This window comes from Antrostomus carolinensis, unplaced genomic scaffold (assembly GCF_000700745.2).
Source record: "Antrostomus carolinensis isolate BGI_N321 unplaced genomic scaffold, ASM70074v2 scaffold4489, whole genome shotgun sequence".
In the NCBI taxonomy this organism is placed as follows: Eukaryota; Metazoa; Chordata; class Aves; order Caprimulgiformes; family Caprimulgidae; genus Antrostomus; species Antrostomus carolinensis.
The window spans coordinates 1-15,289 of record NW_010340530.1 but is presented as its reverse complement, the minus strand read 5'-3'; the positions used below and the strand labels follow the sequence as shown (position 1 = coordinate 15,289).

Sequence of the window (15,289 nt, the reverse complement as noted above, 5' to 3'; positions counted from 1 at the left end):
TGTAGGGAACCTGCTTTGGCAGGGGGGTGGGACGGGATAATCTCCTGAGGTTCCTTCCAACCCCTGCCATCCCGTGATTCTGTGATTCTATGAACCTTGACTTGCAGGTCAAGGAGAGTGTCCTACCCCTCAGTGCCAACAGACCAACAAGGCCGTGCAAACCAGGGCGTGCAGTCCCTGCCCCGAGTGCTTACAGTTGGTGATCGCACCCAGATGTCACAAGCCAAGAGGGTGGGAGTGTCTCTGGGTGCTGCTGGAATAGAGGTTCTCAAATTAGGTGGCCTCATTCCAGCCAGGAAGTTGTGGAGCCACTGCTCTGGCAGGAGGGTATGTGAATTTGGGACTGGTGCCCTGTAAAGGAGATGTGTGGGTACATGCAAGGATCAAACCTCCCAGCCTCAAAGTCAAGTCCTCTCCTCTCCTCTCATGTCACCTACGGTACTAGCTGGTGCAAGTGACTGCAGAGCCCAGCCTCAAAGTCCTCTCCTCTCCGGGACTGCAGAACACAGAGCAGAACAACTCCATCCGTTGGTGACATCTCTGCCTCTGAGCATCATGGTTGACGAAGGGGTGAGCAGAAGCAGGACCACATGATCCCACCCACCATCCACATAAAAACCCACTCGCTGCAGCACGTCCGTGGGAAACATGTTCACTTCCCTGCCCACTCCCTCTGCTTGGCAAGCAGGTACCCATCCCTCGCTCGGCACCTCGGCACCCCGCCTACGGTAGGATCGGCGTGCAGCCCAAAGCGTTGCCTGCTGTAGGCTGCACATATGCCCCTCGTCATCGCTTGCTCCCACGTGAGAGGAGAAGACTCCATCTCCACCTCTGTGCTGTCCGATGCCTGGGGTAACATCAACTCTGCTTTGATAACTGCATCCCCCTAAAGCCAACCACATCCCCCCTAAAGCCATCTGCATTCTCCCAGAGCCAACTGTGTCCCCCTAAAGTCAACCACATCCCCCCTAAAGCCATCTGCATTCTCCAGAGCCATCTGCATCACCCCCAATCCATCTGCATCCCCCTAGAGCCAACTGCATCCCCCTAAAGTCAACCACATCTCCCCAGAGCCATCCACTGCAGGTGAGAAACAACTTCTGCCCTGAAGGCTTCATGGCTGTGAAGCCTCTATGAGTGATATTAACTGTCAACAGCAAGTCCCAGATGAATGGGAACAAGAAAGTCACCTTCCCAGGTGCTGGCCTGGGGACAATGTCCAAAGCCAAGTGCTCAGCAAGGGTCAATGGGTTGCTCTGTGTCACCACGTAAATCCCCTCCCTTTTTTTTGACTTCCAGTGCAGAGCATGGTCTTTGGGAAGACAACAAGTAGGCTGATTAGTTTTGATGACAGCCTAAGACTCCAATGGAGATGCACAGCAGGTGGGACCTCAGCACCATGTTGCCCTTTGTTAGTCACCCTCCTTTTTGACCAAAGATACAGAGAGAAGAGAGACCCTCCAGGAGCAAAGAGGTGAAGGGAACATCCAAAACAGGCTCAAATGAAGAATGGAAAGTGCTGGGGCAGCTAAACTGAAGTCTCAAGGGTAGAGTACAAGTGTACTCAGTGTACAAGGGTTGTGTGTTTTGTGTGCTCAAGTACAAGAGTTCATCAAGACACTTCAATACAATGGGTTAGGAAACAATGAACACAACACGGATGCTGAAAGGTGACCAACCAGAACGTAGGGCCAGATCAATTTCCCACCCAAAGCGTCTTCAAGCATCTTCACCTTGAGCCCTTGTGAGCAAGTGCAAAGCAGAGATCATAGAATCAAGTCCTCAGGTTGCACCAGGGGAGGTTTAGGTTGGATATTAGGGAAAAATTTCTTCACTGATAGGGTTGTCAAGTATTGGAACAGGCTGCCCAGGGAAGTGGTGGAGTCACCATCCCTGGAGGTACTTAAAAGATGTGGAGATGTGGTGCTCAGAGACACAGTTTAGTGGTGGACTTGGCAGTGTTAGGTTTACAGTTGGACTCAATGATCTTAAACGCCTTTTCCAACCTAAATAATTCAATGAGTCTACGTTGTCCTCACTCTCAGTCCCATTTGCTGTTGTACTGGTGCATATTCTGCACGAAGTTGAGAAAACAACACTGCTCACATCTCATCCTTTTGTACCACGATTCTGTTTTTAAGCTACAAGTGAGATACTGTAGTGATGGGACCCCTGGCAAAGTGGGTGACTCCTAGAAATGTGCTCCAGTGGTTACATGCAACACTAGAGGGCATGAGCAAGACAACAAATACCCCATCTACCACTGTTGAAAAGTTCAGGACCAATGAGCTTGTCTAAGTCCATCAATAAAAAAGAAAAAAAGCAGACATTAGAGGTGTCCCCAGCTGGTAGGACGAGTGCCAGGGTGCCAAGACTCAGTACACAGCACGGCCAACTGAGGAACAACTTTCTGAAGACAATTCCCAAGTACAAAGCTAATCCCACCCTGGTGAGAACAGTACATTTGTTCGCTTCACCCTTGTAACCTTACTAAGGCTTTTGCACTCTTTGAGTGAGCAAAATGGCAAGTGTCGCTAACTCTGCACGGGAGGAGATGTGTCGCCCTGCAAAAGTCTCTATGGCATCAAACTGGAAGAGGGGAGATGGAGATGAGATATTAGGAAGGAATTCTTGGCTGTGAGAGTGGTGAGACACTGGCCCAGGTTGCCCAGAGAAGCTGTGGCTGCTCCTCCCTGGAAGTGTTCAAGGCCAGGCTGGATGAGGCTTTGAGCAACCTGGTCTAGTGGAAGGTGTCCCTGCTGCTGGCAGGGGGGTTGGAACTGGAGGAGCTTTAAGGCCCCTTCCAACCCAAACCATTCTGGGATTCTATGATTCTAAGTCAAACAAACACTGAGGACACACAATCCCCTTCAGGTGTCGTTGCAAATCTACAGAGAGGAGAACATTGCACTAGCAAGGTGCCCATCAACCCAACACAAATCAGGGTGGTCCTGCAGGTGAAAACATGCAATTACCCCACTATCAAGCTCAGTTTGGATACTGGGTCATCTTCAGTGGTAGGCAGTGAGCTGCTGCACGACAGTGTAGGGGAGGAAGAGTCAGGAAACCCACACTGTGTTCATGACAAGCGCTTCCTTGGTGTCATTTCTTGCACCCCAATTTCCCTGAGGACCTGAGGAAGAGCTCCACCACCTTGTTTGCCAGCTCTCTCATTAGGGAGTCCATAACTGGGGCAAATGTAGTCAAAATCCACCAAGCCACAACACGCACACACGTGTCAACACACAGTTCAGTAGCTGCAGATCTGCCTTTAGGGCAGTAGTTGAGATTGAGTCTCTCCTGAGAAAGAGCAACACAAAAAAACCCCTTCCTGGGAAAGCAGAGGCTCCACAAGCTGGCACTGGACTTACCCCAGAGCCAGCAGCCCATGGTTGGATCTTCACTCTTATGTGAAGATCTCACCATGGTCCTCATCCCAAGGACCGTGGGATGGTCCTTCACTCTTATGTGAAGATCCCACCATGGTCCCCATCCCAAGGACCATGGGATGGTCCTTCCTTCTGCCGGGTCTCTGCTGCCATCAGTATCTCCACGTTTCTTGTGGTACAGGAGTTTGGTCACCAGTACATCTTGCTGGTGCCACCTGAGGATGACTGAAATGTCAGCATTTCTCAAGAGGTGGCAGATGCAGGAGGTGAGCCATGAATCTGGACTAGCATGCATGGAAGGAAGTACACTCCTTCTCCTCAGCTGTAGGACAGGATAAGAGAATTTTCTTTTTCAGGAGAAGGAGGTTATATATGTTAGTATTTCTCCTGCCTTGCACTGCTCACTCTTCTTCTCTCTCTCCTTGTAGACAAACATCACCAGTTTTCTGGCAGAGACTCCTGTGGAAGGGTGTAGGAGGTCTAAGCATCTGGCATCTCTCCCATTGCTTCAGAAGCAGAAGGGTGGCTGCAGACTGGCAAACAGCTTTGCTGGTCTAAGGACCTCTCTGTTCACTCACAGAGGAATTCAGACAGACAGCACACCTTCAACCTGGTCTAGGGGAAGGTGTCCCTGCTGATGGCAGGGTGGTTGGAACTGGATGATCTTTAAGGTCCCTTCCAACCCAAACCATTCTGTGATGACACTTGAAATACAAAAGAGTTTGCCACATTTCTCCTGTCTGAACACAGTCCCAATGCCTGGACTTTCTGCCCTGTGAGGTCTCTGACCGTATCTATCCATCACTGATCTGTGATGCACACCATCACCTCATCCCTTGGTGTCACCCACCAGGGCATTGGTGTCACTCCAAGCAACCCCAGGGCACACACACCAGGGAGACAATTGGGTGATGACTCAGGGGCAAGACTGTGGGGCACCACCAGCCACACACTCAGATACCACCATTCCCAGGCCAGGGACCTCCTCCTCTTTTTGGAAGGACAGACAGGAGATGGACTCCTGGACACACAAGCAAGACCAAGTGCTGCCTACCTTCACTGGGGTTACTCCCCACCAGGGAACCCAACATGTCATCGCTTTAGGGCAGCACTACAGCCCATACAGAGGCTGGGCAGAGCTCTTGTCCCCCAGGCAGGGTGACAACTGCAGACACTCACCCTGCCTGAAGTGCTGCCTGCATTGGCACTGAGTCACCTCTTCTTCTGGGCAGGTACTGCCATAAGGAGGTCCTCACTCTGCCAGAAAGAGCCAGCAACATCTGGTTCTTAATTCAAATGTTTGGGGCAAGCTACTGTTGCTCCTGCAGTAAAACCAAGACCTTCTGCCCCTGTACAGAGACTTACCCCAAGGAACCTGCTCTCCATGGGGAGTTCAAGTGGTCTGGCACAACACCAGAGGTGAGAGCACAGGAAAACCTCACCACACATTGATAAAATAAGTAAGACTGTTATCCCCAGCTTATACACCTGCAGAGGACCAAGACATCAGTCCAGAAGATGTATGTCAGAGCCAGGAACCAAATCCTTACCTCTTTACTTGTGGTTCAATAGACTTGCTATTACTCCCTCCAAACCTTGTGCTTTTCTCTTTCCTTGCTCAGAAGTATTTTCTTACTCCTCACAGTCCAGTTCAGACCAGTTTACCCCACCTTCTCAGCACTGGACAAACATATTTAACAGGAGACCCTCCTTCTCTGCTGCACATATTCCCTTCTGAGCAGGTGGGAAACACAGGGTTAATTTATGCTGTACTTCCATGTGACAACTGAACCAGCCTCATCAGATCATGCTCAGGTGGAACCAATTACACAGGGAAAAGGAAGGCGCTGGAGCCCTCAAGCAAGAAGCTGTTGGTCTGCAGCTTGGAAAGCCAGCTGCTGTCTTCTGTCCTTTCAAAGTTTCCAGGTCCCATCTCCACTGCAAAGATGTTGGGCAACTCGGGCATTTTGCTACTGCTGACTGACTTGGTCACAGAGCTCTGGGGCTCTGGGCTTCACTTTGTCCCACCACACCTGGAGCAGATCTGGCCTCCTGCCCACCTGTGCTCCCAAGCTCATACCAGGGCTACCTTTACTCGTGGCACACTTAAGCTTTGGTTAAAGTTGCAGCTCAGGCTCTGTGGGACAGGCTGAGAAAGCAGAAAGAGGCCATTCCAGTGATCAGAGAATCACCAGATGGTATAGGTTGGAAGGGACCTTAAAGATCATTAAAGCCATCACCCCTTGTTCTGTCACTCCCTGCCCTTGGCCAAAGTCCCTCCCCACCCTTCCTGGAGCCCCTTCAGGTACTGGGAGGCCACTATAAGATCTCCCCGGAGCCTTCTCTTCTCCAGGCTGAACAGCCCCAACTCTCTCAGCCTGTCCTCACAGCAGAGCTGCTCCAGCCCTCGCATCATCCTGGTGGCCTCCTCTGCACTGGCTCCAGTCAGTCCATGTCCTTCTGCTGTTGGTGGCCCCAGAGCTGGACACAGTACTGCAGGTGGGGTCTCATGAGAGTGGAGCACAGAGGGAGAATCACCTCCCTCAACAGTGGATGGGAATGAACTTCCACTGCTTCAGGTAATTCCATCCCCTCAGATTGCTCCAGACCCAAACCCGTCACTTACAACACTGGTCCTACTCCTGGATCACCATCACTTTTGTAAATCCAGAGCGATGTCTTCAGAGCACTCCAGACTTGCCCTGCAAACTCTCCTCAAACTTTGGCTAACACCAGCCAGCACCATTAAGAGAGAGCTGGAGATGAACCAAGCCTGAACCAACCTCAAAGCTTGGGTCTAGGTCGAGTCAAAGACAAGCCCAGCGCATAGCAAACTGTCACATGAGCTTCACCTACCCATATTTAGACCTGTAATAGCGTTACACCTAATTATGCCACACAACCAGACAGAAGCACCTGGGGCAAGATCACCACGTTACTCCTCTGGGAAAGACTTTGCCCCATTTTGGTGTCAGGAACAGGCAGTGCCTTTGCGGGGATGGGTCGGGGAAGGCTGCGCCTTGCAGGGTGTTGCTGGATTAAGCCCCTACCCAGAGAAACACCTCCAAGTAAGAAGGAAAATGTAAAAATAATAACACCAAAACCCAAACAAGCAACAGTTTGAGGGCTTTGCTTTGGAATCAAACATTAATGGGTGTAATGATTGATTCAAGGGGCTGGGACAAGGGCTGACACCCCTGTTTATTCTTTAGCATCTGTCTGTGGACTGACCGTGCTTGTGTCCGAGCAAATATTGCATTAAGGAAGCTTATGAACTAAGACGTGAAGCATGGTCAGGTCATCTCCAACTCAGCCCACAGGTATTCTGAACATCCTGCCACCAAAATATGTTAGCAGGAGTTACAACAGCTTAACGTTTAGGAGCTGACTGGGCTGGAGATGGGTTTGGATGCCTCTGCAAAGGTACTCAGCCTTAGAAATACGTGTTGACCACAGTGTGATGCTTGGGGAAAAGGTTCCCTGAATGTGGACCCTATAAATCTTGCAGCTCAGAGCAAGACGGTGTGAATGAGCTGCCCCAGAGCCACAAAAAGCAGCTACTGTGGGATGTTGGGATGGACCAGACCTTGCCAAGGGCTGCCGTGCTGGGACTTACAGCAAAATGAGTGGCAGAGACGGAGGAGGGACACAGCCTTGCAGCCAAAGACCAGGGTAAATCACGGGGCTGTACAGCTCCTGCTGACAGACCCACAAATGCTCCTGTTCCAGCGCTGGGCACACCTGATTCTGGAGAATTTAGGAAAAACCTCAGAAGTGAGGCAGCTTGGGCACTGCTGAGTAATTTGGCTGTTGCCTGGGACCCCGTTGGGCAAGAGTGGGGTGGCCACTTCTGCTGTGAGATAACCCTGTGTGCAAAAAGGCTCAAAGAAACACAAAGAGGTTTCTGAAAAGTGTCCTTCAAGACCTAACGCATCTTGCAGAGCTCCAGCCGCTGTCAATGATTAACCTGCTGCACCCATCAGACCTCCTTGCTTCCAGTTCTCGACGTGAGGAACCAGATCCCTTCTAAAGCCACCTCTTCCCACTGCCTCTGGCATCTGAACCACCAGGCATGCAAAAACCACAAGGAAGAAGCCCTCAAAAAATAATCCCTGGAGAAGTTTAACAGACCAATTGCAAATACATTCACAACTCTTCTCACCCTGCCTCCTTGTTAAGCCTTTCCCACGCCCCTTGGTCATCCTGAAACACCTTTGCTCCACAGTACAGGGACCCAGCACTCAGAGAAGATCCCATGGCAGCAGGAGCCAGGGTTTCAAAGACAGGGGATGGGATGGGCATGATGTTCAGAGGCAGTGGAGAAGCTGAAACCCTTCTGCTAAATCCCCACACTGCCTGCAATGCTGGATGCTGGAGAGGCAGGGACCAGGGTGCTACAGCAATAAACCCAGAGCTGCATTTCTTATCATTGTTGATTGGAAACACCACCTAAAAACCACACTGATTACAGGAGAGGGAAAAACCCAGAAGCCTGAAGTGATCATTTTAAAGCTTTCAGCTATTTAATTGTGGGTTTCCACACGCTGATAGAGAAGCCAGCGCCCTCGCCGCAAGAAGTTTCTCTTCCCCAAAGCGCTCTCTGCATCCCTTACATCTAAGGAGATGCTGAGCATCTCGGAGAGAAACCTCCTGAATGCTCCACAGCAAAGGAGGATGTCCAGCCTTGCAGGTGAGATGGTGGCAGTCACCCAAGGTGACAGCAAGGCAGGTGTGAGAGCCCTCCACAGAGGGAGCAGGTGGGCAGAGGAGCTCCTGAACCTCACCAAGAAGATCCTTTGCTCCCTCAAGGATAGCTTGCAAGCATCAACAGCTGCTTTAAAATACAGTTACAGCTGTACTACATCTCCAAGAAAAACCAGTTATAAATCTCCAGCCATGGTGCTCTGCAGCATCTCTGAGTGTCCAAGCCTTGGGCTGGGCTCTTCACCATCCATTGCTGCCATCAAAGCCTGGCAGGGCCTCCACGAGGGAAGAGCTACCCAACTCTCCTGGAGAACACTGCAGACTGTGCACCAAAACCCCTGAGTCAGCTCCACACCTCTGTGGGCTGCAGGTTAAAGGGAACGTTTTCAGATACATGCTGAAGATCATGGATCCCAGACCTACTTCCAAATATGATGCCTGTGCTTCAGGGTCCCAATCCCATTTCCTCCCAGTAAGTCCCCAGGTCACTTCTGGACTTGCCTCAAGTCCCCCAGCTCATTTTTGGACACCAAGAGTCACATCCCTGCTTGCTTTAGGAACTCTTGAAATGTGAATTGCAAATCTACATGGAGCTACATGAAATAAAAGGGGCTCCCTTCAATAATGCACATTTTTACTCTTACAGTTTGGCTGTTTTTCCCTCCTCTTCAGCTGTTGGGTCTTTAAAATCCCAAAGGATTGGAGAAAAAAAAAAAGGCAGGCAAGAAATAAAAACATAGATGGGAAAAGAAAAAAAAAAAGGAGTTTTCTATGGGGCAGATGGACCCAGCCCCTCTGCTAACCACAGCAAAGCAATATTTTCTAGCGGGATAGGGGGGACCATGCTGTGAAGAATGACCATGGGTGGCCATTCCCAGCACTTCCCATGGGTACTTACTGGTGCTTGTGCTAGTGCCGATGGTGTTGATGGTTGTGGGGACGGAGGAGGAGGAATAGAGGGGCAGATGGCCGTTCTCACACGCCAGGTTTTTGTCCTGCCAGCTGGAAGCGCTGACGTTGACGCTCGAGTCTCGAGAGTTTTGCCATCCATTGAGTTTGTCATCGGAGTTTTGTCTTTGGTGATAGTAGTGTGTCTGCCCGTAGTCCACCGAATCCGACCGACCTCTGCTCTGGCTCCCAAAGCCACCCGACGTGCGGTCCTCCAGGTGGTTGAGCCACATGGCCAGGGCACTCCTGTCCTCTAAGGAGGTGGCAGGATGTATCAAGGCATAGGACAGCAGCTGCCTGCTCTCCTCGATGTGTTGGTTGTGTTCGATCGAGTGGGCCAGGATTTTAGGCAAGAGTTTCATGTATTCGACTTTTGCCTCGATGTTTCCGGGCTTCAGTAAAGGCAGGTGGGTTAACAATAAGGAAATCACTTTATCCTTGGATTCCTGTTGCCATTGGTTAATGATTCCTGTTGAAGGAAGAGAAAAAAAAAACCAAAGAACTGAGAAATTGCTAAACAGAGCTAATAAAGAAATAAATAGAGCATCTCCCAGGTAGGGGGGGTCACCGCTTTCCAAAAACCCAAGTCACAACAAGACGTGTTGAATTGGACATCAAGAGTTACCAGATGTTCCTGAAAATCACTCAAAAAGCTGAATTACACCCACCTCTACGGCCACGTAGCTCCACTGCTGTTGTCTTAACGGTCATCAAAGTCACAATTTGGCCCAAATTTCCTGTAGTGTTGCAGATGACACAAAATACTACACAAAAGCACTTTGTGGATAAACCCAACCTTTTAAAAGCACTGGCTGGAAAATGGAAAAGGTTAAGAATTAAATGAGCTAACAAAGGTGTCCTGGTTTTTGCCAGGACAGGATTAATTCTCTTCTTAGCAGCCAGAAAGCGCTGTGTTTTGGTTCCAGTGAGGATTGTTATGAGAAGAAATGTTGATAACTACAAGGACACTGAGCTTGGGCAGTTTGCAAGAGCAGAGGACTGGAAGGGGAAGTGGAGAAGAAAAGTGTAGTAGTTGGTAAACCCAGAATTGACAGTGGGATGTGCCAGTGAGATATTCCAGATCATATCCTGTCATGTCAGTATATTAACTGGGATTGACTGGAAAGGGGAGGGGAGGGGGGATTCTCTCAGGAATCACTCGGGCTCTCGCTTTTCCATGATTGTGATTTCAGTTTCAAGGTTCCTTTTCACTCCTCTGAGATCATTATCAGCAGGTGGTGAGCAACTGTACTCTGCATCACTCATAGATATAGTTGTTGTTGTTATTATTATTATAATTACTATTGTTTTATTTTACTCCAATTATTAAATTGTTCTTGTCTGAACCTACAAGTCTCCTGACCTTTACCCTTCCAATTCTCTCCCTGATTCCCTGGGTGGGGTGGGGGGCTGTGAGTGGCTGTGTCTTGTTTGACTGCCAGGTAAGTTAAACCATCCCAAAACGCAAGAGCCACAGAGGGCGAAGGGAAGAAGCATCCCAGCAGGAGGGCAATAACCACACCAGGGCGTTGGTCCATCCGCCAGCCTGGTGTGATAAGCCACCCCAAAGATACTGAGGGAAGGGCTCAGCTGAAGGAGCTGCAGAGCTATTGTTCCTCTGTTAGCTCAGAGCAGATAGGAGAGGTTTCAGAAGAGCAGAAAAAAAAAAGCAAACCTAAGGTTTAGCTTTAATAATGTGCAAAAGGAAAAGTCAGGGAATTACCAACTGGTCACTTAACTCCAACTCCTGGAAAACTGATGGAACAAATAATGAAACAACCTATTTGTAAGCACTTAGAAGATAACAAGATGATAAGTGACTGCCGACACCGATTTGTCAAGAACAATTTCATTTCCTTCTGCGACAGAGGAACTGGCCTGTGAATAGCTGGAGAAGCAGCCAGCGCCGTATATCTTGATATTCATTAGGTGCTGCCGCAGACAGTTCCCTCAGCAGCACAGCAGAGAAACACGCTCAGGCGAAACTACTCTAATGTGGGCACACAACTCATCAGAAAACCATATGGAGAGAGTCATTACTGGTGATTCACCAGCAGACTGGGAGGATGTGCTGAGCAAGGAGACTTGTCCTGGCCGTGACACTATTGAATATGTCATCGGCGATAGGGGTGATGTGATAAATGTATTCAATGTGTAGATATCACACTAGGAGAAATGAAAACACTCCAGGAAACTGGATTAGAAGTCAAATAACGTGGAAACCTGGAGAAAAGTCAAAAAAAACCCCCCAACCCAGCTGCATTAAGTAGGTGTAAACATCTGAATGCAGGTGGGAACAAATTGCTGTGCAGTACCAGGCGGGGAAGAGCCTGGGGTCAGGAAGCATCATAAGCTGAACATCAGTCAAAATGCCACGTTGCACATAACAACTGCACCAGCCAGGATGTCATCCGTCTGAGAGGTGAAGACCAGCGTGGATAAACTGCTCCTCGTGTCTCCTGGGGAGTGTAGTCACAGTTTGGAATTGCAGCAAAGGTGAATGAGGTTGGACATGAAGGAACTACCTCCCACAGGTAGGGCTAGTGATGCGCTTTGTGATCCCCATACTGGGAAGGGATTGCCTTCAAACAATGTGAAATCTCCATCACAAGGTTTTTCCACCAGCCAAGGATAGCTCAGGGTCTGCCAAGACCACCTGACTGACACTTCCCAGCCCCAGGTCAGTCTCTCCTTCAGCGCTTACCAAACCCTTCTATGAAGCCTTCAAACTCTCAGTCCCTGTAGCAGGCTGTGCCTAAGGGTGCCACAACTGAACCACCTGGTGCAAAAGGACTTCTTTCTGGTCACCCAAAACTTCACCAAGTGAAATTCCCTGAGTTCTCATATTATTAAAAAACCCCCAAAACTGCTGCCTCCTATCCATACTGTAGAGGAAGCTGCTCTAAATCACTGATTACCCCTACACCCTCCATGTGTTTTTATGCTCAGGTAACCAAACCTGTCCCAGTGAAATAAAGATCTGGATGTCCAACTGTCAGACCACCCATCAGGTTTGCTCTTGGGAAGACCTACACTGCCATCCAGCAGCTAACCCAACCCTTCCATCACCCCACCACCCCGTGACCCAGAAGAGGGCTATTACAACAGGGCCTTTTCACAAACCCTGCGCGTTGGTTCCTCAACACAACTGTGGTGGTGAGCAGCACTCGCCCTTCCAGCTTCACCTTCCCAGTTTGAAGGCATGCAACCATTTTAATAGGAAGCCACTAGATGGCTTGCTGGAAACATGACAGCTCTCACTGGAACTTTCTCCAGTTCTATTTACCGCTCCACAGACCCACCCCTCCTCCAGAGCTGCTTCCCAACCCGGCCAACAGCATGCCCAAGCCATCTTGTGTCGCTGCACCAAGAGGAACAAGGGACACCAGTGTGGCACAGCTTTGGTAGAGAAAGAACCACTTCATCTTGCAGCAGGAGAGAGTTTCAGTGCTCTGAGTGCCCTTCCATTCCTGTGGAGATGCTGTGAGGTTGTTTTGGTGCTAAAGAAGGGGATTTGGAAAAGCAACCTAAGTGAAGTTGTAAAGAATACATCCGTGCAGCAGAACACAAGGTCCACTCCACAGCAGGTACACGACACACACCTTCTGATGCAACGCAAAGCAACTTCTGTCTGGGATCACAATTCACCATCCTGTGCCCTTCCAGCTCACCAACATTTTTTTGCCAAAAGCACAGTGGGACTGAAGCCAATCTTTGGGGGATCCAAATGCAACGTGTCCATGCCAAGCCAGGCTCTACCCACTGAGTGTAGGGTAGTCAAAACACTTTGGAGCAGCTCTGCTGCTTTGGATGCAATAATTAAACACAGGTACTGGCTGAGAAAGTGAGGGGAAAGCCTTAAAGTCTCTTGTGGTTGGACTCAAGTCTTAAATCATAGAATCATTGAATGGTTTGGGTTGGAAGGGACCTTAAGATCATCCAGTTCCAACCCCCCTGCCATCAGCAGGGACACCTTCCACTAGACCAGGTTGCTCAAAGCCTCATCCAGCCTGGGTAAAGGTCTTTTCCAACCAAAATGATTCTATGATTCTATAAAGACCCTTTGTTTTTGGAAGCTCTTCGGTGGGACATTGCATCTACATCCTCCTGTGGATGCAACCATTGGGATGTCCACATGGCAGCTGCCTTTGACTAGGTACCCCACCACGTTGGAGGGGAACTAGCACAGAGGCAAAGCTGCAGATAGGGAGAAGTATCACCCAAATCCTTAATTTTTCTCTGTAGTGGGGGGGTTCCCATCCCTGCTTTTCCCTTGCCAGTGGGATCAGGTGCAATGTCTTCTCTGTGAGAACAGCCTACACAGCTTTGCCTCTGCCTTCCCCAGAAACACGTGGTCTTGGCCACAGACCCATCTCATCACTATTTCTCATCGCTATCACTATTTTTTCTGTAAGTCCAGAGAGAGAAGTCAACATGAGTCTGGATCATTAGTTCATACAGCTGATGGAAGCAGATTTGTGCTGCAAGGACGACTCTGAGTGGCACCAGCTGAGGCTCAACACCAGACACTGCTCATCACCTCTCCTGCCACCACCTCCGAGTCCTGATGTGGGGACCACCAGAACCAGGATGCCAGACACGGATGCAGCACGATGCCACTTAGCACCAACTGTAGACAAATTCCTCAGCCAGGTTGCTTTGATTTTGAAATGCTACTGGTTGCACACAACACCTACTGCACTTGAGGGACACTTTCCAGACCTCTCTCTTGCACCAAGTGCAGCCTGAGTGTTTGCCCACCAGATCATCTCTGTATTTTCCATATGCAGATGTAATTCAGCTGCAGGCAAAGCTTTGTGTCATGCTTAATCTGATTGATCTGTGTCCTCTCTCCTCTGCTTCTTGGCCAGCTGCCTGGGAGGTGAAAAACCATCTTATTTTCTCCCTTCCTCCCACCTGGGAGGTGAAAACCCATCTTATTTTCTCCCCTCCTCCCACAGAGGGATTTCACTCCTTCCCTTATCACCCCCATGTTTTATCATCGCCGTCCGGATGATTCAGCAGCTCCTTCAGGCCATACCCCAGCCTGGCACTGTCAGTGGGGAGAGGTCGTGGAGATTTTGAAGCAGCTCGAATAAACTGAGAAATCAAAAGATGATTAAAAATAAAAGGCATGCAATGGATTGCTGAAAGAAGTCAGTGCCACTTGGACATAGGAATTACGTAGCAAAATCCATGCAGAAAAAGCAGAACCTGGTGCAAACTGGGTGTAGGGGAGGAGGAGGAGGATGGAGGAGGCAGGTGGCCGTGGTTGGACTCCTCTTCCTCACACAGAGACGGGGCTAAGCGTGAAGTTCACCCCTGGAGAAACACAGGATGGTGCCAGACCCGCTTCTTGGGAAACTTGCCTCAGACCTCCAAGAGATTTAGGGGCTTGAAATGACAACCCCAGAAGATGGAGCAGTGACCCGAAAGCCCGCAGCGGTTGAGGGGCCAGGCGCCCTTCCCTGCCCCAGCCCAGGCAGGAGCTGCTCTCCTTCTCAGCCAGCAGCAGGATGTGCACAATTAAACAAAAATGGAAAATAATTAGATCGGAAAGAGGTTTGGCTTTCTCTGAGATGGGGCAGAAGGTCAGGCTTAATCCCATCTGCCAGAAAACAGGGATCTGGAGAGGGTGGTGTGGGAGGAGGAAAGCTGGAGCTGCCTCTGGGCAGGGGCAGAGGGGCCAGTGACCCCCCAAAGCCCCTCTCCACCCTCTCCCCAAACACTTAAGGAGCCCTTGCTTCAGCTCCTCACGTGCTGCCACACACTCCTGGACATCTGGGATGTCTCACCCTTTATTGCCAGAACAAGTTGCCCTGTGTCAGTCGTGGTTAGGACACGTCCTGGTTTTGGGCTCCCACATCCCAGGGTCCCAGCACACTCCTGTGGTGTACGGGGTGACGGGCACTAATCACATTACAGCCTGACGAGCTCCCTGGGGTGCTGCTTCAAAGCTGTCCCCAGCTCTCTGTCACAAGGCTTGTGCTGCTCTAAGGGATGACAAGACTATCGGTATTTGCAGCAGATAAATCTTAGCGTTGAGAAAGCCCCCAAGTTAGAAAATCCACCTCACTGCTTTGAAACTCCTCAAAATCCCGGTCCTGCCCGTTGCTGTCGTTGCACTGACATCTCCTTTTGGAGATGAGCTAAAATAATAACTGACAACAAGCAGACTGAGGAGACAGCTCCCATCCCAGCTCTGTGATCCCCATACTGGGAAGGGATGGGAGCTGCCAGCAGCCCTG

General features: G+C 50.0%; 1 protein-coding gene across 1 annotated transcript in view; it reads right to left on the bottom strand.

Moving 5' to 3' along the window:
- Positions 1-15,190, bottom strand: part of LOC104531309 (protein Smaug homolog 1) — a gene marked incomplete at both ends in the record, with an annotated part of 34,125 nt that extends 18,935 nt beyond the window's left edge. Inside the window, 2 exons of the mRNA XM_010176162.2 lie at positions 8,992-9,510; positions 15,118-15,190. Of these exons, the coding sequence (XP_010174464.2) occupies positions 8,992-9,510; positions 15,118-15,190 (592 nt within the window). The remainder of the gene's footprint in view (positions 1-8,991; positions 9,511-15,117) is intronic.
- Between the last annotated feature and the right edge of the window lie 99 nt (positions 15,191-15,289).